Source organism: Myxocyprinus asiaticus, chromosome 30 (assembly GCF_019703515.2).
Source record: "Myxocyprinus asiaticus isolate MX2 ecotype Aquarium Trade chromosome 30, UBuf_Myxa_2, whole genome shotgun sequence".
In the NCBI taxonomy this organism is placed as follows: Eukaryota; Metazoa; Chordata; class Actinopteri; order Cypriniformes; family Catostomidae; genus Myxocyprinus; species Myxocyprinus asiaticus.
The window spans coordinates 24621391-24640759 of record NC_059373.1 but is presented as its reverse complement, the minus strand read 5'-3'; the positions used below and the strand labels follow the sequence as shown (position 1 = coordinate 24640759).

The 19369-nt window shown below is 37.6% G+C and overlaps 1 protein-coding gene across 1 annotated transcript in view; it reads right to left on the bottom strand.

The window, feature by feature from the left end:
- LOC127420803 (CUB and sushi domain-containing protein 2-like) overlaps window positions 1-19369 on the bottom strand; it is a 491575-nt gene that overhangs the window by 228805 nt on the left and 243401 nt on the right. The window contains exons 7-9 of the mRNA XM_051663350.1: window positions 17053-17130; window positions 14842-14929; window positions 5159-5283 (exon numbers count right to left, since the gene is read on the bottom strand). Of these exons, the coding sequence (XP_051519310.1) occupies window positions 5159-5283; window positions 14842-14929; window positions 17053-17130 (291 nt within the window). The remainder of the gene's footprint in view (window positions 1-5158; window positions 5284-14841; window positions 14930-17052; window positions 17131-19369) is intronic.

Sequence of the window (19369 nt, the reverse complement as noted above, 5' to 3'; positions counted from 1 at the left end):
TGAACTAATAATAAGACAATGAACCAATGAAAACAAGATACATGAACATGGAGGGGAACAGGATATCACATGACCAGGAACACATGAGGAAACAGGAAATCATATGACATGAAACCACATGACCTGAACAGGAACAGGAACTAAACTTTAAAATAAAAGACATGAAAACAAGAACAAAACACATAAATGTGACATATCTATCTATCTATCTATCTATCTATCTATCTATATACAGGTGCATCTCAATAAATTAGAATGTCGTGGAAAAGTTCATTTATTTCAGTAATTCAACTCAAATTGTGAAACTTGTGTATTAAATAAATTCAATGCACACAGACTGAAGTAGTTTAAGTCTTTGGTTCTTTTAATTGTGATGATTTTGGCTCACATTTAACAAAAACCCACCAATTCACTATCTCAAAAAATTAGAATATGGTGACATGCCAATCAGCTAATCAACTCAAAACACCTGCAAAGGTTTCCTGAGCCTTCAAAATGGTCTCTCAGTTTGGTTCACTAGGCTACACAATCATGGGGAAGACTGCTGATCTGACAGTTGTCCAGAAGACAATCATTGACACCCTTCACAAGGAGGGTAAGCCACAAACATTCATTGCCAAAGAAGCTGGCTGTTCACAGAGTGCTGTATCCAAGCATGTTAACAGAAAGTTGAGTGGAAGGAAAAAGTGTTGAAGAAAAAGATGCACAACCAACTGAGAGAACCGCAGCCTTATGATTGTCAAGCAAAATCGATTCAAGAATTTGGGTGAACTTCACAAGGAATGGACTGAGGCTGGGGTCAAGGCATCAAGAGCCACCACACACAGACGTGGCAAGGAATTTGGCTACAGTTGTCGTATTCCTCTTGTTAAGCCACTCCTGAACCACAGACAACGTCAGAGGCGTCTTACCTGGGCTAAGGAGAAGAACTGGACTTTGGCCCAGTGTTCCAAAGTCCTCTTTTCAGATGAGAGCAAGTTTTGTATTTCATTTGGAAACCAAGGTCCTAGAGTCTGGAGGAAGGGTGGAGAAGCTCATAGCCCAAGTTGCTTGAAGTCCAGTGTTAAGTTTCCACAGTCTGTGATGATTTGTGGTGCAATGTCATCTGCTGGTGTTGGTCCATTGTGTTTTTTGAAAACCAAAGTCACTGCACCCGTTTACCAAGACATTTTGGAGCACTTCATGCTTCCTTCTGCTGACCAGCTTTTTAAAGATGCTGATTTCATTTTCCAGCAGGATTTGGCACCTGCCCACACTGCCAAAAGCACCAAAAGTTGGTTAAATGACCATGGTGTTGGTGTGCTTAACTGGCCAGCAAACTCACCAGACCTGAACCCCATAGAGAATCTATGGGGTATTGTCAAGAGGAAAATGAGAAACAAGAGACCAAAAAATGCAGATGAGCTGAAGGCCACTGTCAAAGAAACCTGGGCTTCCATACCACCTCAGCAGTGCCACAAACTGATCACCTCCATGCCACGCCGAATTGAGGCAGTAATTAAAGCAAAAGGAGCCCCTACCAAGTATGGAGTACATATACAGTAAATGAACATACTTTCCAGAAGGCCAACAATTCACTAAAAATGTTTTTTTTTATTGGTCTTATGATGTATTCTAATTTGTTGAGATAGTGAATTGGTGGGTTTTTGTTAAATGTGAGCCAAAATCATCACAATTAAAAGAACCAAAGACTTAAACTACTTCAGTCTGTGTGCACTGAATTTATTTAATACACGAGTTTCACAATTTGAGTTGAATTACTGAAATAAATGAACTTTTCCATAACATTCTAATTTATTGAGATGCACCTGTATATATATATATATATATATATATATATATATTTACCTGTTTTATGTTTAAATTCTTAAACAAATTAATGACACTTTTATAGTAGGTAAGTAAGTAAGCTGAATACCACATTTGGAAAGGGACGAATAATTACTTAAAAATGGATTCATCCAAATAATAAATAAAATATTTGTTTTACTGATTATCAAAGAAGCACAAGTATAAAGCAAAATTTTAAATAAACATATCCAAAATTACAACTAATTTATGAACCTGAGACAATATTTCAATATTTAAGTGTAAACCTTATGAATGAAAATGCGCACGGTTCTGTCAGATCGGATAGGAGCGGTCTCGACTCTGTTTGTGGTCTCTGTTAATTGTGCGCATCTGGAGCTTGTGATGTGTAATATTAACTAAGATACGACATCATGTACACTTTCCTCTTCTTGAAATGTTTATGCTAATGTATCACACAATTCACGCTTGATTCTCATGTGTTCATTTATAGCCTAAACCTGAGCGCAATGTTAAATTCCTTAAGTAATGAGTTCACGTCAGAGCTTGTCTATCCGTTGATCACATTTATATCCAAATCAGCGATTCAGCTAATTATCTATTTAAGACTTTATTCCGAAAAAAGTTAAAATGCTCCATAAAGGTTTAAATGCTCTTCATCTATTTGGAATACTATGTAAAATGAAGAAACTGAAATAAGCTCTGTTTTATTTTTTTTCTTCTTCTTAAAGCTGTGCTAAATTTGTTAAGAATGTTGTGTTCTTGAGCTCTGAAAAGGTGCTATACAAATTAATTAATTAATTAATTAATTATTATTATAATTATTATTATTATTATTATTATTATTATTATTATTATTTAACTAAGTAATGGTGTCCTATCATGAAAAATCCTGATAGACTTACGGGACTTTCCCTGTTTGTTGGCTATATTGATTTATTTTAATTTCTATTAATTTATAAATTCGTATTTATTATTCACTGCAAAATGTGTGCTTGGCATTTCACATTTTGCTTGACACCTCCTGCCTCCAGAGTAATGTTGTTATAGACATGCACAGACAAACATAAATACCAGGAGAAACCACAGGTAAAAATATATTTCACAGTTAATGTAGCCTACACATTCAGCTTCATCTGGTAAGAAAAAAAAAGAATAAAATAATAATTTAATTAATAATAATTGTATAATAATAACAATAATAATAATAATTATTATTATTATTAATAATAATTATTAATAATTATTAATTATTCGTTCAATATGAATGCAGAGACAGATACAGATAATTTTGCCATATGAACAGATACAAATACAGATAATGGCTTCCTTGCACACCCTTAGTAGGCAGGCCTGTTAATGTATGAAAATATCACGCTTAATAATTGTATTATTTTGTATTCATAATGATTTTCCAAAATATGCTGAAGACGAAAATATAAATGGTGGGATAATTTGCACTAAAAAAAAAACTAAAAAAAAACAAAAACAAAAAAACAAACACCTGGGTTTCAGTTACATTCACTGCTTAAAAATTTAATTGTGGATAAGAAATAAATGTGCAATGCACTGTGTTGAACAGAAGAATGCACAACTGTAAGAAGATTCAAAATCTTTTCAAAGCTTTCAGAGAGGTTTGGTTCATAATAATAATAATAATAATAATAATAATAAAGAAAAATAATACTGTTGTTACATTAATTATCGAGCCAATATGAATAAAGTATAATATAATGTCTAACTTTATGAAAACTAACACAAACAGACAGTAAGAAGACTGCTGATTATGTGTGACATAATTGCATATCATCAAGGGAACATTTACTGAAAAAATAAGCAGGCTCACAGAATTAAAATCTTCATGGTATGTAACAGTAAGGACAAATAATGATCTCAAGTAAAGCTGCAGTACTATCGCCTACCTTTCCTAGTGCATTCTCCAAATATTCCACAATATGCATAATATATCGCAATTGGGAAGGAAAGAAAAACAATTAAATTATTTTGCTTATACAGTATAAACAAGTGCAAATATGAAAAAATGTGGCAGAAATCTGAACTAAACTTTCTTAATTTAAAGTGCATGTTTCCTCAGTCGTAGTGCTCTGCGTCAGATGCGAGAGTACAAGTGTAATCTGAGAAGGCCTCTGTAACACATTGGGTATTACTAGTCAATACATCGAAGTTTCAGCATTTTATTGACACATTTTTAGACCCCTAAATTGTATTATTAAGTGAAATTTAATTTGGGTGTACAAGCTTTCATTTTGGGAGGCATCCTTAACAAAAGGGCCGAGGCTCAAGCACCTAGAGCCACCCTCTCTGCACTGATGGTAACCAGCATACGGCACTGCATCTGAAAGCTGAAAAATATTGCCTTTGCGGCCTAGATTGGATAGTAGTCCCCATCATGGGATGCTGCTAGCTAAAACAGGAAGAATTTGATGGTCATCGAGCTTCAAAAAAAAGATTATGCTGGTCGACCTGCTTCACCAACTACATTGTGCTGGTTAACAGCATGACTATGATGGTTCACCAGCTAGATCAGCATAAAACCTGCATAAAACAGCATGGACCAGCATGGGCATTCAAGCTGGTCTTTTCAATAAGGAAAGGTAGAGCTGTAGAAATTAAGTCAGTGAAGTTCTGCTAACAGAGTGTTCTGTGGACAGTCTAAATGTTCTGAATGCTCTTATAATGGAGTGTATTACTCAATATGACATCTCAGCTAAACAACCTTCTACAATCATAACAGTAGTAGAACATATCTCTGGTTGCATAATATGCAACCACATACTACCAAAACGCACAAGAAAATATCCTCCATATCACTGACAGTAGAATACTAAACATACTAAATGCCAGACCTTCACTTCAATTTAAGCCTACATTTTCAGGCAATGACAGCAGTATGGTGGGCAGCATCTCTCGGGGATGTGACAGTTGCAGCAGGAATGAGGTCCTGGGGGCTGTCTGAGCCAATCAAAGTAAGAAATTAAGTAAAGCTCAATAAAGTAATTAATTGGAGCCTGGTGAGGCTAAATAAGCTGATTACTGGCGATACCATCTTCTCCTCCTCAGGAAATCTGCTTTAGAGATCTATTGTCATCCTTTCACTTTCCTCCCTCTCATCTCTGTTTTTCCTCTCATTGTCCTCTTTCATTGTCAGGACATTATTCAAGGCCCTTTAGCTCTGCAGAGATACCAAATTATTCAACGATTACACCTAAATCTGCTGTGATACATTTAGTTTTATTAGGAGTGTGGCACGATACTTTACTGGGGTACATAAATAGGGTACATTTGCATTTATTCATTTTGCAGAAACTTTTATCCAGTAAGTACAAACCTCTGCAGATCGGCCGGTCGTCACTCCAGCCCACGTAACTGTCTGTAACTCGCAGGCAGGTGATGCTCTTGGAGCCCTGAAGCTCGTATCCTTCATCACAAGAAAAGTGAACAGTAGCACCCCGCCTGCAAGAGGTGACAGAGAGATTTTTTGCATGGAAATCAATACATATACAGTATCTATAAATTAAGTCTACATTTATATGTATACATAACATAACATATGCAGTGGCCCCAAAAAAGTATTTTGGACACTTAAGCCACATGTTAAAATACCCTAAAATGCACAGTATGGATGCCATTGCATTAGATAATAAAATGTCAAACTCATGCTCAAAAATGTGCATTTATTTTTAAAGAAAGACTACCACAGAATACGTTTATTTTATAAGCATACATCCAACTTGTCACCAAAGTACCACGATAAAAAGTTTACAGCTCTTATACGCACAGTCAATACATCAAGCGCGATCTTCCTCCGATGTGTGCTGCCATTTGTTTACATTAGTAGCAGTTGTCATTAGTCAAACAAACAGCTACTCAAAGAGTCTTTTCAAGCACATAATGTTTATTTGATGTAACAAACAGCCTAATTATAACCAAAGTACCATGATAACAGTTCACAGCTTGTATATGCACAGCCATCATATAAACGTGATTTTCCCATGCATGCAGCCACGTCTGCTGATTAGGTGCAGCTGTGGTTTCATTAACACAAACAGCAACTTAAACAGTCTTTTCAGGCATATTATATGTTTGTTTTCTGAAAGAGACAGCCAAATTATCACAAAAGCACCACAATAACAGTTTAAAACTCATACTCAGTGAAAACATGCAGATCGAGTGTGATTATCCATGCACACAACCAAGTCTGTTTACATTAGCGCATATCACACACACACACACACACACACACACACACACATGTTGGTGCGGCTATCCTTATGAGGACTCTCCATACACATAATGATTTTTATACTGTACGAACTATAGATTCTGTCCCCTAACCCTAAATCTACCCTTAAACCTAACCCTCACAAAAAACTTTCTGCATTTTTACATTTAAAAAAACAAAAAAAAACAGAGTTTAGTATGTTTATTTTTAAGCAATTTGAATTATGGGGACACTAGAAATGTCCTCATAAACCACATTTATAGAATAATACCCTTGTAATTACCAGTTTATAACCTAAAAACAAATTCCTCGTAAACCACCCAAACCCGCCCACGCACACACTGTCAAACAGTGCATAGGCAAACCGGACTGCTGATATTATTTGTTCATTTGTTTTTTTACAGCTATAAAAACTAAATATATAAAACTAAAACACTACAGTAGACATAACCCATTTGTTCACGTTTACTATGTTGTATACAGTAATTATTTATGACAAGAAATCAAGAATTAAAATAAAATGTAAAAAAAAATAAAAAATACTCGTCTACACTCTGCAGTGTCACATGCAAAAATAACACACTCCAGGTGGCACTACAGAGGCATTTAGACCCTACTCATGAAAAGGTTAAGGTGTATGTGTTTGTGACTATTATTATTAGACGGCCCCTCCCTCCATCCTTGGGGCACCAGCTAAGGAGTTTCACCTTAACAGTACAATAATTTATCAAAATGAACCATTCAATAAATTAAAAATATGTAAATTGGAGGGAGTTGGTCATCTGAATAATCTGAAGGATTCAAGAGAAGCCTAACCCTTTAGAGCTCTTCTGTATCAACAAAAGGAACACACAGTTGTAATAAAATGAGTTTTATTTATAAAAAAATAAACAATAATTACTAACAAAACCTTCAAAATGGTACTAATATGCTAAAAGATCAAATAAATGAATAGGTAAATAAAGTGCATAGGATGGAATGATGTAAGTGGTTGAATTGGATGTAGCAATGGCAAAGTATGACTATTATCTTATAAAAGATAAATAGCTGTTTCTCTGTTAATTATTAAGGTGAAAACCTCATTCCTAATTAAACAACGCAAAGGTTATTTGCAAGACATTTGATACACAGGTTATGTAATCTAAAGAACATTATAAAATCATAAAATGATAGTTTACACTAATGCCAAGTCTCTGGAAAGAGGTTAAGTAGTAATGTTTATGTTCTCCTTGATCGATCAATGAGTTCGGTGATGGCGACATCTTCCACTGGGGCTCAGGGCCACGTTACAGTGGGGAAGGAGCTGAATTCCATTTCAACAGCCTTGCACATGAAGGAGCTGTGGAATGCTGATTGCCTAGAGGCACCGAGAGGGTTCATGCAATCTGGAACATGCAGATAAACAGCCCTTATGTAGGTGCAAGATTGATCATCTGGAACACGCAGATGTATAGAACTTGAAGAGAAGGTTTGCTCGCCAGAGCTAAACACTGTCGCTGTATTTATCTTCCTACTATAGAGATTCCAAACTTGGCGTTGCAATAGTCTCTTGTAGTGAGACTTGGTACTTGGTCGATCTTCTACTGTCTCTCGGATGGACACTGAGAACATTGGGTGATCTGTTATCATCTTTCGCTGTTAAGCTAAGACTTAGCACATTGGATGGTTTGTATTCTGTTGCATCTCCTACCACTCAGACCAGAGATTCAGAATGTTGATTATTATTATGTTATTGCTCCCACACCCAAACAGCCAGGGACTCAGGACAAAGGTGCGACTGTTGTAAGGATGCTTTATATCTGCAATGTACATAAACAGTTCTGTGAACAAACATGGAGTAAATGTGTGCAGTTGGTGTCCATGTTAGAAGTAAACGTTTGTGCATAAAGATGTGTCTTTATGGCATCTTTGTTTCAGCTTTTGCCACATGATAAGTTAATGCTGCTTCGAGAGGTCTTGAAGAAATTTTATGGTCCTTAGCTCAACTCTGGTCTTAGGTCAAACCTTAAAATGGGGGTTTAAAAGGTTGCTTAGAAACCACTCATGGACCAATTAGAAGTATTTTCCAATGTATTGGAAGATCTTTCCTGCCTTATGAGGGGTGTCTGGCAGTTGTCCGAGTACTTGGCATTTGTTTGTGTTGGTCCTGCCACGATTCGATCAAAATGGAGCCACTCTTCTTTGCCTTGAGAGTTAGGAAGGGGCTCTGCCATAAACTGGCTCCCGGAATGTCATCTGGTCCGAATGTTCACCACATTTATTTTGATAAACTACCACTACCTGTGGTTTACTTCTTAAACAAAAGGTCCAGCAGCAATTATCATTCATTTGTGTGTGTCTTAAAAGAATCCTCCAGGTTCAAAACATGTCAAGCTCAATCAACAGCATTTGTGACATAATACTGAATACAATTTATATATATATATATATATATATATATATATATATATATATTTAAAAAAAGACAAAAAAGTAACAGTGAGGTACTTACAATGGAAGTGAATGGGGCCAATTTTTGGAGGTTTTAAAGGTAAATGAAGGAGTGGATTTACCCCTGTCTCTTCAGCCTATTGATGAGTTGAATATATTTACTAGCAATTGTTATAATCAAAAGGTAATCAAAGCGTTTTCCTTCATGTGCATTTATTCCGGTTATGTTATAATTATGAATGTTACAGTTCATTTGTGTATTTGACCTCTGAGGTGTGACTGAGGGTCTGACCCATGTCAGGAATGCATTTAACAGTGCTTTTTCATTTAGCCCTGCTCCCGGAGAACAAATATACATCTGGATAAGGCTGGATAAGAATCTGGATAAGTTATTATAAATTAAGCTGTAGGACTTTAAGTGGACCAGGCAGCAAAACATTCCAAAGGATACACAAAGTAATAAGCAGAATCTTCGGGAGGAATAACCTTAAGGCCATTCCAAGCCATAAATCTGTGAATCTATACATTTCTCCCAGTTCCATCCTGCATTACTAAGCAAAAGAACTGTCAGAAAGATCACACTCCACTTGGGGAGTCCCCTTTTGGGAGACTGAAGCTACTTTTAGGTTGTTGATTTGAGATAATTAACAAATGCCATATGGTTAGTCAGGAGACTAACCACATCTTGGTGGACTCAAGATGGCGCTGAGTATGGCTGCTGCGTTGCGAGCTCCGACCCAATGTTGCAGTTTTTTGTTTGTTTTGTCTACAATTCTTATGTTTTTTGTCTTGGATGTTGTCTGCCTTATTGTCTATGATAGACAAACAATTTTGGACGTTGGTTCTGCAATAGCACACCGGAAACCAGACTTTAAATACCTCAATGCCGACCTGCTGTTTACAAACACGCCAGCGGAGCCCTTTGTCTGAGCAGCCTGGCCGAGGAAACGCAGCCAGAAAAGGGGAAGGAGAGCCGACGTTCTCTTCAAATTAAGACGTCGTGCAAATCGACCCCCGGTACCCAGTATTCTACTGGCAAATGTTCAGTCTCTGGACAACAAGCTCTGCGAGCTGAGAGCATGGATCTCTTTCCAATGAGAGACGATGGACTGCTGCATTATCTGCCTTACAGAAACTTGGATGTCTGCGGAGATTCCAGACTCAGCCATCGAACCCATGGGGTCCTCCGTGCACCTAGCAGATAGAGCGACAGACCTCTCAGGTAAAAGCAGAGGAGGTGGTGTAAGTTTTATGATCAACAAATCCTGGTGTGATCAGAGGAACGTACATTCTATCAAGTCTTTCTGCTCTCCTGATCTGGAATTTCTCATGCTTCTGTGTCGACCATTCTGGCAACCGAGGGAATTCACAGCGGTCATTACCACCTGAGCCATGGGCTGCTCTCACTGCTACCATCAGGCAGGAGGTATTGCAGCATCAGGACCCGCACCAGCTGACTTCATGACAGCTTCTTACCCCAAGCAATCAGACTTTTGAACTCTTGATCTCTCACGATCAATATACATCAGCACTGCAATTTATTAATCTTATATTGGACTGTCATAAATTTCATTCTCTCTTAACAACACACTGGCAACTGACTATCAACCGACAGCCTGAATGTCAATACAGCACATACAACCTACTGTATATTTTATATATACTATTTTTATTGTATACTGTGTATTCTATATCATGTGTATGCATATTCTATTTTGTGTGTATTGTATACTGTACATTGTATATTATTAAATTGTGTAAATCTGATTTATATTGATGTAAATGACTGCTATGTTGCTCGGAACTGCACCCAAGACTTTCACCCACTGTTGCACTTGTGTATATGGTTGAGTGACAATAAAGGGATTTGATTTGATTAGATTTTTTGATTTTTTATTTTTGATTTTGATTTTTTGATTTTACCATTCAGCTAAAATAGCAAAACCACATGATTTAAAACAAAAGGTCCATTGGTCAAGGAGGCCCTGCACCCCACAGGACAGTGACATAGGGCAGACTCAGTATGACCTTATGAACTTTTCCACATAGACACCAAACTTTTGACTCTCTATGCAGTCCCCCCTCCTTCTTGAAGTTACACTCAACAGAGCAAGATCTGATATCTTGAAATTTCAAGACAGGGTTTACTAATATTTTACCCTTTTAAATACATGGAACCAATGTTGTTTTTGTCTTTCTCATATTTATATCTACCTTTGAGATTGTCAGACTACCTCATGTAATGTTATCCTTGCTTTAATCATATGATTTATTTGTATCACTCTTTTAACCGCTTATCATGCATGTTATTTACCATTGCAATTATTATTATTATTACCTTCATGTTTGGTATCTATGAGGTCCATAGTTAATTTCCAGAATGATGCTGTGAAGTTATTTGCAGTTATATATTTTCCTATGAAATTCATGATTAAAATGTTAACTTTTTGAGCGGGGAACAGAAATCTTCACACAATGGGTCATAAATTAATTATCTTGAGGGGAGGACAGAAACGACCATATGACCCAGCAAAAGACACTTCTGATTGGCTCAAGACACCTTTGGGGTGTGGCCAACCTCAGCTCAACAAAACCTCTCCTCCCAGGATGAACTTTGCTTGTTCTCTTCCCTTATGGCTCTTAGCCCTTTTTCAGCTGGCTTCGCTTCGGCGCCCCTCTGCCCAAGATCCGCACAATGTAGATTTCAGGACAGTTCGGAATGTAAAGTTCTGAGGAAGATCTTCCCTGCACTATGACTCACACATGTGATGGGAAGTCGCGAGTCTCCCTTGCGGGAGGGCTTGCTTCAAAGCCCTGCTTCATCATTCCAATCCACGATCTTAACAGAGGTCCAAAACATCGACAGAACAACCAGAAATTTCTACAAAAAGCCAAAGAACCAAAGCAATGCAAGGAAATGCAAGTACATCTCCAATCTTTCGCTGAAAGTGCTGATATCACTTTAATATCATTTGAGTAACCCGATTGCAAATCGAGGTATACTAAATGAAGTATCGATGGTTCTCAAGCATTGTCTATAGACTCCATGAAGTTCAATTTTCTCTCCATTCACCTTCTGTTACAGTATATATATATATATATATATATATATATATATATATATATATATATATATATATATATATATATACAAATATATATATATATTATATATAGGTCATTTGTGTATTTGACCTCTGAGGAGTGACTGAGGGTCTGGCCAATGTCAGGAATGTAGTTAACATGCTTTCTCATTTAGCCCGGCTCCCGGAGAACATGAGTCTGGATAAGACATGAGTCCCAGTGAGTGTGTCTCAACCTTGAGAGAAAAGATAGCCTATGTTGTGTTCTGTCTAATGATGTCATTGGAGGGATTGTTTGTAGTTTTGAGAATCATGTGACTTAGGGCGTACTCACACTTGGCCCGGTTGCCTTGTACTGTGCCTAAGCATGATTGCCCCCCCTCCCCACTCCCCCACTGGCCTGCACTCACATTGCACTAACGTTCTGGGCCTGAGTACGCTTACGTCATTACGATGCAACTTTTTGTTTTAAAGAAAACAGCAAGAAAAGCACTCTCGCAGAGCACAATGGCATCCATCATTGTAACGTCACTTACTTTGTGGCTTATTTTGAATCGTTTGGGGTGTGGTGACACACGGCCCTCTCACATGCCTAACTGTCAAAAGCATCATACCTCTGGAATTTATCCTATTTGTCCGACGAGCTGCCAAATTTACAGAGTGCATTCCATACCTTCAAACACTGAACCCGCAGTTTTTCAGCTTGTCACGTCATTGCTCAATGGTTCTTTGGTATTCACGAAAACGAAGATAGTCGTGAATTTTACCAAATATATCGTAGTTCTTGTGGGTTCTTGTGTGTTGTATCCAGTTGTTTCTGTATACTCTCATCTGCCCAAATTTCCAGTAAACACTGCAACTATGCCGTAGACCAAAGTGATCCCTTTGCCTAGTCACATCATTGATGTCATGTTTCGAGTTCCGGGCTCGGTCACGGTTAGTGATCACACTAGATGCGTACCGTGCCTGAGCCAACTGAACCGTGCCTGAGCCCACCTCTTCAAGTGGGCCAAGGCACGGTTCAGCACTAGTAAAACTAGTCAAACGGACTGGACTTTGGGGGTCAAATGTGCATAGTACAGACTGCCTAGTGTGAGTACACCCTAAGTCAAAGGAACTGGATGCCAGTTTATCTAAAGAGAATACTCACCTCTGACCCATTTCTGCTTACCAACTTGACTTAGTGTTTTAAAAATATAATATTTTGAATGATTGCAACCACATAGTTAAACAGAATGTCATGTTTGTAAGATTTCTAGAATTGTTGTTACTGTTCACATATCAGATCTATGTACACATAAGAGATGATGTCAATTAATTTGCATATGCCTACAGTTATTGTTGTTTCTGTAATCTAAGTTGTTTGAGGTTAGATCCTCAAATCATTTTCTGTTTCTGTCTTTTGCCTTTGGAAATGTGCTGAGTGACTCCAGCCAGGTGTCCTAAGCAACCAAATTGGCTCGGTTGCTAGAGAGGGTAGAGTCACATGGGGTAACCTCCTCGTGGTCGCTATAATGTGGTACGTTGTCGGTGGGGTGCGTGGTGAGTTGAGCGTGGATGCCGCAGTGGATGGCGTGAAGCCTCCACACACACTATGTCTCCGTGGCAATGCGCTCAACAAGCCATGTGATAAGATGCTCGAGTTGATGGTCTCAGACGTGGAGGCAACTGGGATTCATCCTCCGCCACCCGGATTGAGGCGAATCACTACGCGACCACAAGGACTTAAAAGCGCACTGGGAATGGGGCATTCCAAAATGGGTGAATAAAAAAAAAAATTAAAAATACTCAACTTTGAATTCTGGTCATCACTGTAACACACTGGTCTTATATAACTGTATTTCCTTAAACAAAAATGTGAAGCGTATAATTTTATAAAAGCATTTACATTAATTCTTCTTTTAAAACTAGTGTGTAGGCTGTAAAACTGTTTAAATTGTTGTTACCAGCATTACAGGGTTCACAGGGTAATGTTGTTATGGCAACAAAGTACAAAAAATGGATACTTTACACAGAAAAGGTTAGTAAGCCATTGTATCACACTAAAATCGTGTTACTATGGATTTTGTTTACGTCTTGTGGCTATAATTTTGAAACCTTAAGTATTAACGTTTCCAGATTGGCCCCATTCTCTTCCATTGTCAGTATTTTATTTGTTTTTTAAAAAAAGGGGGGACAAGTCAAAAGTAATTTTATAGTAATCAATGCTATGCTACAAATGCTATTGATTGAGGTTAACTTGTATTGAACCAAGAATTATCCTTTTAAGAGTCCAAATACACTTTAGAGCCATAGTAACCTATTAATTCTGTTTATCTATCTGCTTTGGAAAAGAGAGACAAGGAAGCAGAATATTTTCCTTACATTTCCATTGCTACCTCTATGTTGTTTTCCTGGATTCTTTGCCTACTGTGTAAAGTACTGATGCCAGACACCTCGCCCTTATCACAGCAGTTATTTTGCCGGTATTTGCTCATGGTTGAATCAAATAGCATGTCAGCATAAATACCCCCACTCTTCACCCATGAGCAAAGGTCCAATCTGATTGTGGTAATGGACAGTCTTTCGGTAACTGTGCTATGCGGTTCCGGATGCAATACATTGTCTCTTCCATTACCTTGCAGCAAATAAAGGAGTAGCCAGAGCTAAGAGCATAAAAAGTTTTGATTGTCTTTCACTTCCCCGCTGCTATTGCCCTGAGAGCTAGTGAGTGTAAAATGGATCGTCCCCATTTGTCTGTGTTAGAATCCTCTGGGGTGGTGCCACTCACCCTGCAGGAGGATGCTGATATTTTTGTGGTGCTAGTTTGTTTGTCTCACTGTAAATCATTCCATCATCTTTGACAAAAATAACAAAATCTTTATGATAATAACAATTCGCCCTAATCTAAACTAACTGGAAATCCCTCACTGAGCGATGGCTAACTTTAGCATTTTATTACAGAGCTCAGAAGATACTGAATAACAGGAATGACCCTCCCCTCTTTCTTTCCTGTGTCTCTCACTCTTTCCCCCTCTCTTTCTCTTTCTCTCTGCTTACCTTCTCGCTGTGACCTTTGGGATCCCACAGCCCATGTTTATGCTGATCAAATATACTCCCTGAGCCCGGAGAATTAAAAGGCCAATGAGAAATTAAACAGGTGCCTACCTCCTGCATCTCTTGCTATTCATCATCCTGGCATAAGAAACACTAAATTAACTGCACTCCACTTTCTCCTCTCCTGCGTGTTCTCTCACTGAACTATGTTAATATGTAATCCATAAACTCATTTCTCACCTGTAATCTGAGCCTTTTCTTTTGCCCCTCTCTGGGATTCCTGGGTCTGGACACATGTTGTGTCCTTGTGCCACCCCCATCTGCGATACTGCAAAACAAATAAGGTCGAAACACGTTGACATATTAGTAACTTTTCTTTGTATTTTGAATGGCTCAACCTTATTATTAACAAGTTTGACTATTTCAACCACACCCATTACTAGCAGACCCCCAAAATCAAACATTAAGCTATGCAAAATCCTTAAGGTGCGGTCATTCTCTTCTATTCACATTCATGAAAAATTAATTTTGCCTTCTGCTGCATTTGGTCAACTCTGAACTGGCAAATTTATACAGCGAAAAGATGTTTGACCATCAGACAATCTAAATGTAAAAGATTGACCTCTTGGCTCAATATAAATAATACAAACTTCAAATCTGCAAGGTTTTGTTGTGGTATAATTTTGCATGCTCAAAGTCTAGTGATGGCACCTTTACAAACATTTTCAGTAGAATGTGGTGTAATTTTCCTCTCTATCCAGCATGACCATGCCCCTGTGCACAAAGCAGGGTCCAAAAAGACATGGCTAAAGGAGTCTGAGTGTGGAAGAACATGACTGGGCTGCACAAAGCTCAAACTTAAAGCCCATTGAACACCCTTGGGAAAAATTGGAACGGCAACTGCGAGCCAGATCCCATCGCTCTATATCACTGCATGACCTCACTGATGCCCATGAATGAAAGTGAGCAAATTTCTCCAGCCATGTTCAAACAACTAGTTGAAAGCTTATCCAGTAAAGTGGGAGCTTTATAGCAGCAAAGGGAGGACCAACTGCCTATGAATATCCATGGTTTTAAAATAAATCTTCAAGAAGCACATATGGGTGTGATATATTGGGGTATCCATATATGTTTGGCCATATAACATATCTATGAATATATTAGAATGTCCACAGCCTGCCCAGGAGCTTTATTCAGTGAGCAAAGGAATCAATCGGTTCTCCCAAGAATGTCATGATATTTTGAGTCATCATTATGTGAGCACACAATTTCCCTTGGCATAAAAACACACAATAGGCCAGACAAGCTGAAGTCATCCAGCCCAGCAGGAAGCGAAACTGACATGCAGGGTCAAGGAGGATGGCCGCAGCTTCGATTTCTGCAATAGGTATCATATGAGGTAGAAGACGACAGTGCTGGAAAAACCCTGAAATGACACATGTTGATTGGCCAAAGTGCGCCTGGGTGCCGATTCTCATGCATACTGATTCAGGACAAAAGGCCAAGCTTGTCAGTGCTGCCGTGGAGACACTGCTAGCCATGGTGACGGCACTGGGATCCCTGATGGCACTCTCAATGGCACATGCTCACACAGGCAGGCTGACATTTTCTCACAATGATGCAGAGGTAATTGCAATGTAAATAAAGACTGTGTTTCACAGCATAACAGAAGAAAGCAGGCTGGAGGAGACTCTCAGCACAGTACAATTACCCCAGCCCTCGATAAGCCTTTTCTTTCTCTGTTTACTGACAATGAAAACGGTAACTTATTTTCCCTCCCCGCTTGCCTTAGGGAGAAAAAATAGCTCCATTTGTCTCCATTTGGCATGGTGTAGAATAAAGATAATGTTAATGGTCAAGGTTGTGCTTTTATGCTAAACGCAAGGACACACAGCAAGTGTGGTACTGCTTTCATCCATTCGTGGAAAATGGGATTTGCACTTTGACAATGCGTAAACACTGAAAATTCATCTTAAAAAGGAAGAAATGCTGAAGGCTTAAAAATGATAATTTATTTTAGTCAATCCATAGTTTAGAGTCTAGTGTGTATTGCACACTGTCCACATATGCTTATTGTACTGTAACTACTTTTGTATAAGTAGAACATGTTCTTTGAGCAAGACTTAGACCAACCAATCATAGCTCTCTGATTTTAGGAGTATATATAAATAACAGATATTACAGAGGACAGACAAAACATATACTTCAAGTCCTGTTTTATTTAATATACAGCAAATGTGATATATACAGTTACCATTAATATAAAATTACTTATACCACAATATACGGTTTTGGTCATTCTCGCCATCCTCAAGTTAGGGTTAAGATTGATGGATAGGAATGTTGTAGCATGACAACCAGATGTTCATTCAGGGACATTCCCTACTTGTCCACTAACTGTAGCTGCTGTGGCCAATGTGGAAGGTAATCGGTATCAAAAGGTTGACTTACAAACTGATATCTTGCTGTGGTTGTCTTTACTTGGCAGCATCTTCACCCCTCTGGACTTCAGTTCTGTCATTTTCTTCACTGTAAGTCAAAAGAATTATACCATGTTTATTTGAGAGCAGGAAAGATAAGGAAAGGCTGAAAAAAATAATAAATAAATAAATAATAAGGCCAGATGCTCGCTAGGCATTTAAAATCATGAGCCACACTGTAATTACAATTACAGTCTTTCAAAGAAGCTGTCATTCTTTAGCAAAAAGCCTATTGAACATGAACAAAGCTCTGCATGTTTATTGAAAAAGTGACACATATAATACCAATGCATTATTGTACACACACACACAGGCAGCCAATAGTTCTGTTAAATTGTCTCAATGGCTTTGAACTTGCCTGGTAGTCCTGACATCGCAAGATGTGTTCTAGTAAGTCAACAGCTCTTGTTTATGTTATACTGTGTAATATATATATATATATATATATATATATATATATATATATATATATATATATATATATATATATATATATATATATATATATATATATATATTAGGGGTGTGCAGCGAAGCCATTATTTGTATCTGTATTTGTATCCGTTACTATGACAATATTATCTGTATCCGTCTCTGTATTTGGATAGAACCGGATGTGGGCGTGGCTTAAACCGGAAGTGTCTCAAACTCATTTTAAAATGTAACTCTCTTAAATTTATAGTTTCTGTATATAAATATAAAATATGCCTCGAATAGGCCTGTTTAATTATTATTATTATTATTATTATTATTATTATTAATTAATGCAATTAAATACAAATACAAACATTAAAATAAATGAAAAAAACAAAACATTAATTAAGCCTTCAAACAGGTGAAAGCACCGTAAATTTATATCATAACGTTTTATGATAGGCTACACTCAAGGCTTATTTTGTGTGCACATATTATAACATAATGTGGAGGACATTTTTATTTAGTTAAATTCCATGTGCAGAATTAGTGAAATGCAGTGGAATAAATTGCAAGAGTGAGCCTCTATTCATTTCTAGAAGAGAAAAGTGGGAAAATTTTGCATGTTTTGTTTTCTCTGCAATCCTCCATGTGCAGAAATATTCTGAATAGATTTACAAGTATTTAAACCTCTATGGAGCATTTAAATTGTTTTGGAATAAAGGCTAAACCAAGCAATTCCCTTAATTGGTGATGTGGATATAAATGCAGTCAGCTTTAAGAGACGGGCTGATGAGCTCCGCCATAAAATCATCACGTTAGGAATTCAACATCGCGCTCAGGTTGGTTTATGAATCCTTACGTGTGAATTTTGTGCAACAGTTGGTGTTAATGTGTTAACACATTTTAAGAAGTGGAAAATGTGTATGATATAGTATCTTAGTTAATGTTACTCTTGACAAGAATAGATTTCTGAGATGTGCACAATTAACTGAGACTGAAATGGAGTCGAGACCGCGGCCATCCGATGAACTTGAAATCACACCTTGCACATTTTCATTCATAAGATTTACATTGTAGCAATATTGGATTCACAGACTCATCATTGTTTGTAATTTTAGGTATGTTTATATAAAATATCACTTTATACCTGTGCTCATTGGATGATCAGTCTTCCGAATATTTTTTGTATTATTTGGATGAATTATATATATGTATATATACGTGTATATATATATATATATATATATATATATATATATATACACACATCAAAATGGCCAATGAAAAGACATTTGATCAAGCTATCTGTTTAACAAGTATCTCCATTGGCCTTGAGAAGTGTCCATCAAAACCATGTATGTCCCGCCCTTGTGTTTTGAAGAGCATCAACTAATTTACCTCAGCTGTCCTGCTGAAGTGTAGAGAAGCCTACATCGTGCTGGCTTAGTGATTTCCCTGACAACCAAATCCATTCATGCACGCACAATGTCAGGTGGCTATAAAAATTAGAGTATTGCCAGATTTCCATCTTCGCAAAACCGTGTGTGAAAGCTAATTCTGACAGGCAGTTTATGTGTTGGACCTGGAAAACGCATCTCGAAACTGAACTGTCCACGCAACAACCGGACTAAAAACCCTAGTCATAAAACTGTTTTCGATCTAAAGTAGTAAGTGAATTCTCAGATTATATCCAAAAATCAATTCTCTAGCAATGGATAAACTACCAACTGAGTTTTGGGAACACAAACAGTTAGGCTTGAGTCTGTAACTGAAAAAGCGCCATTGGAACCCATGATAAGAAAACCATGTATGTCCACGTCCGCTAACAAAAATCCATGTAGGTCCAATTAAAATATCGAACAGTTCACAAA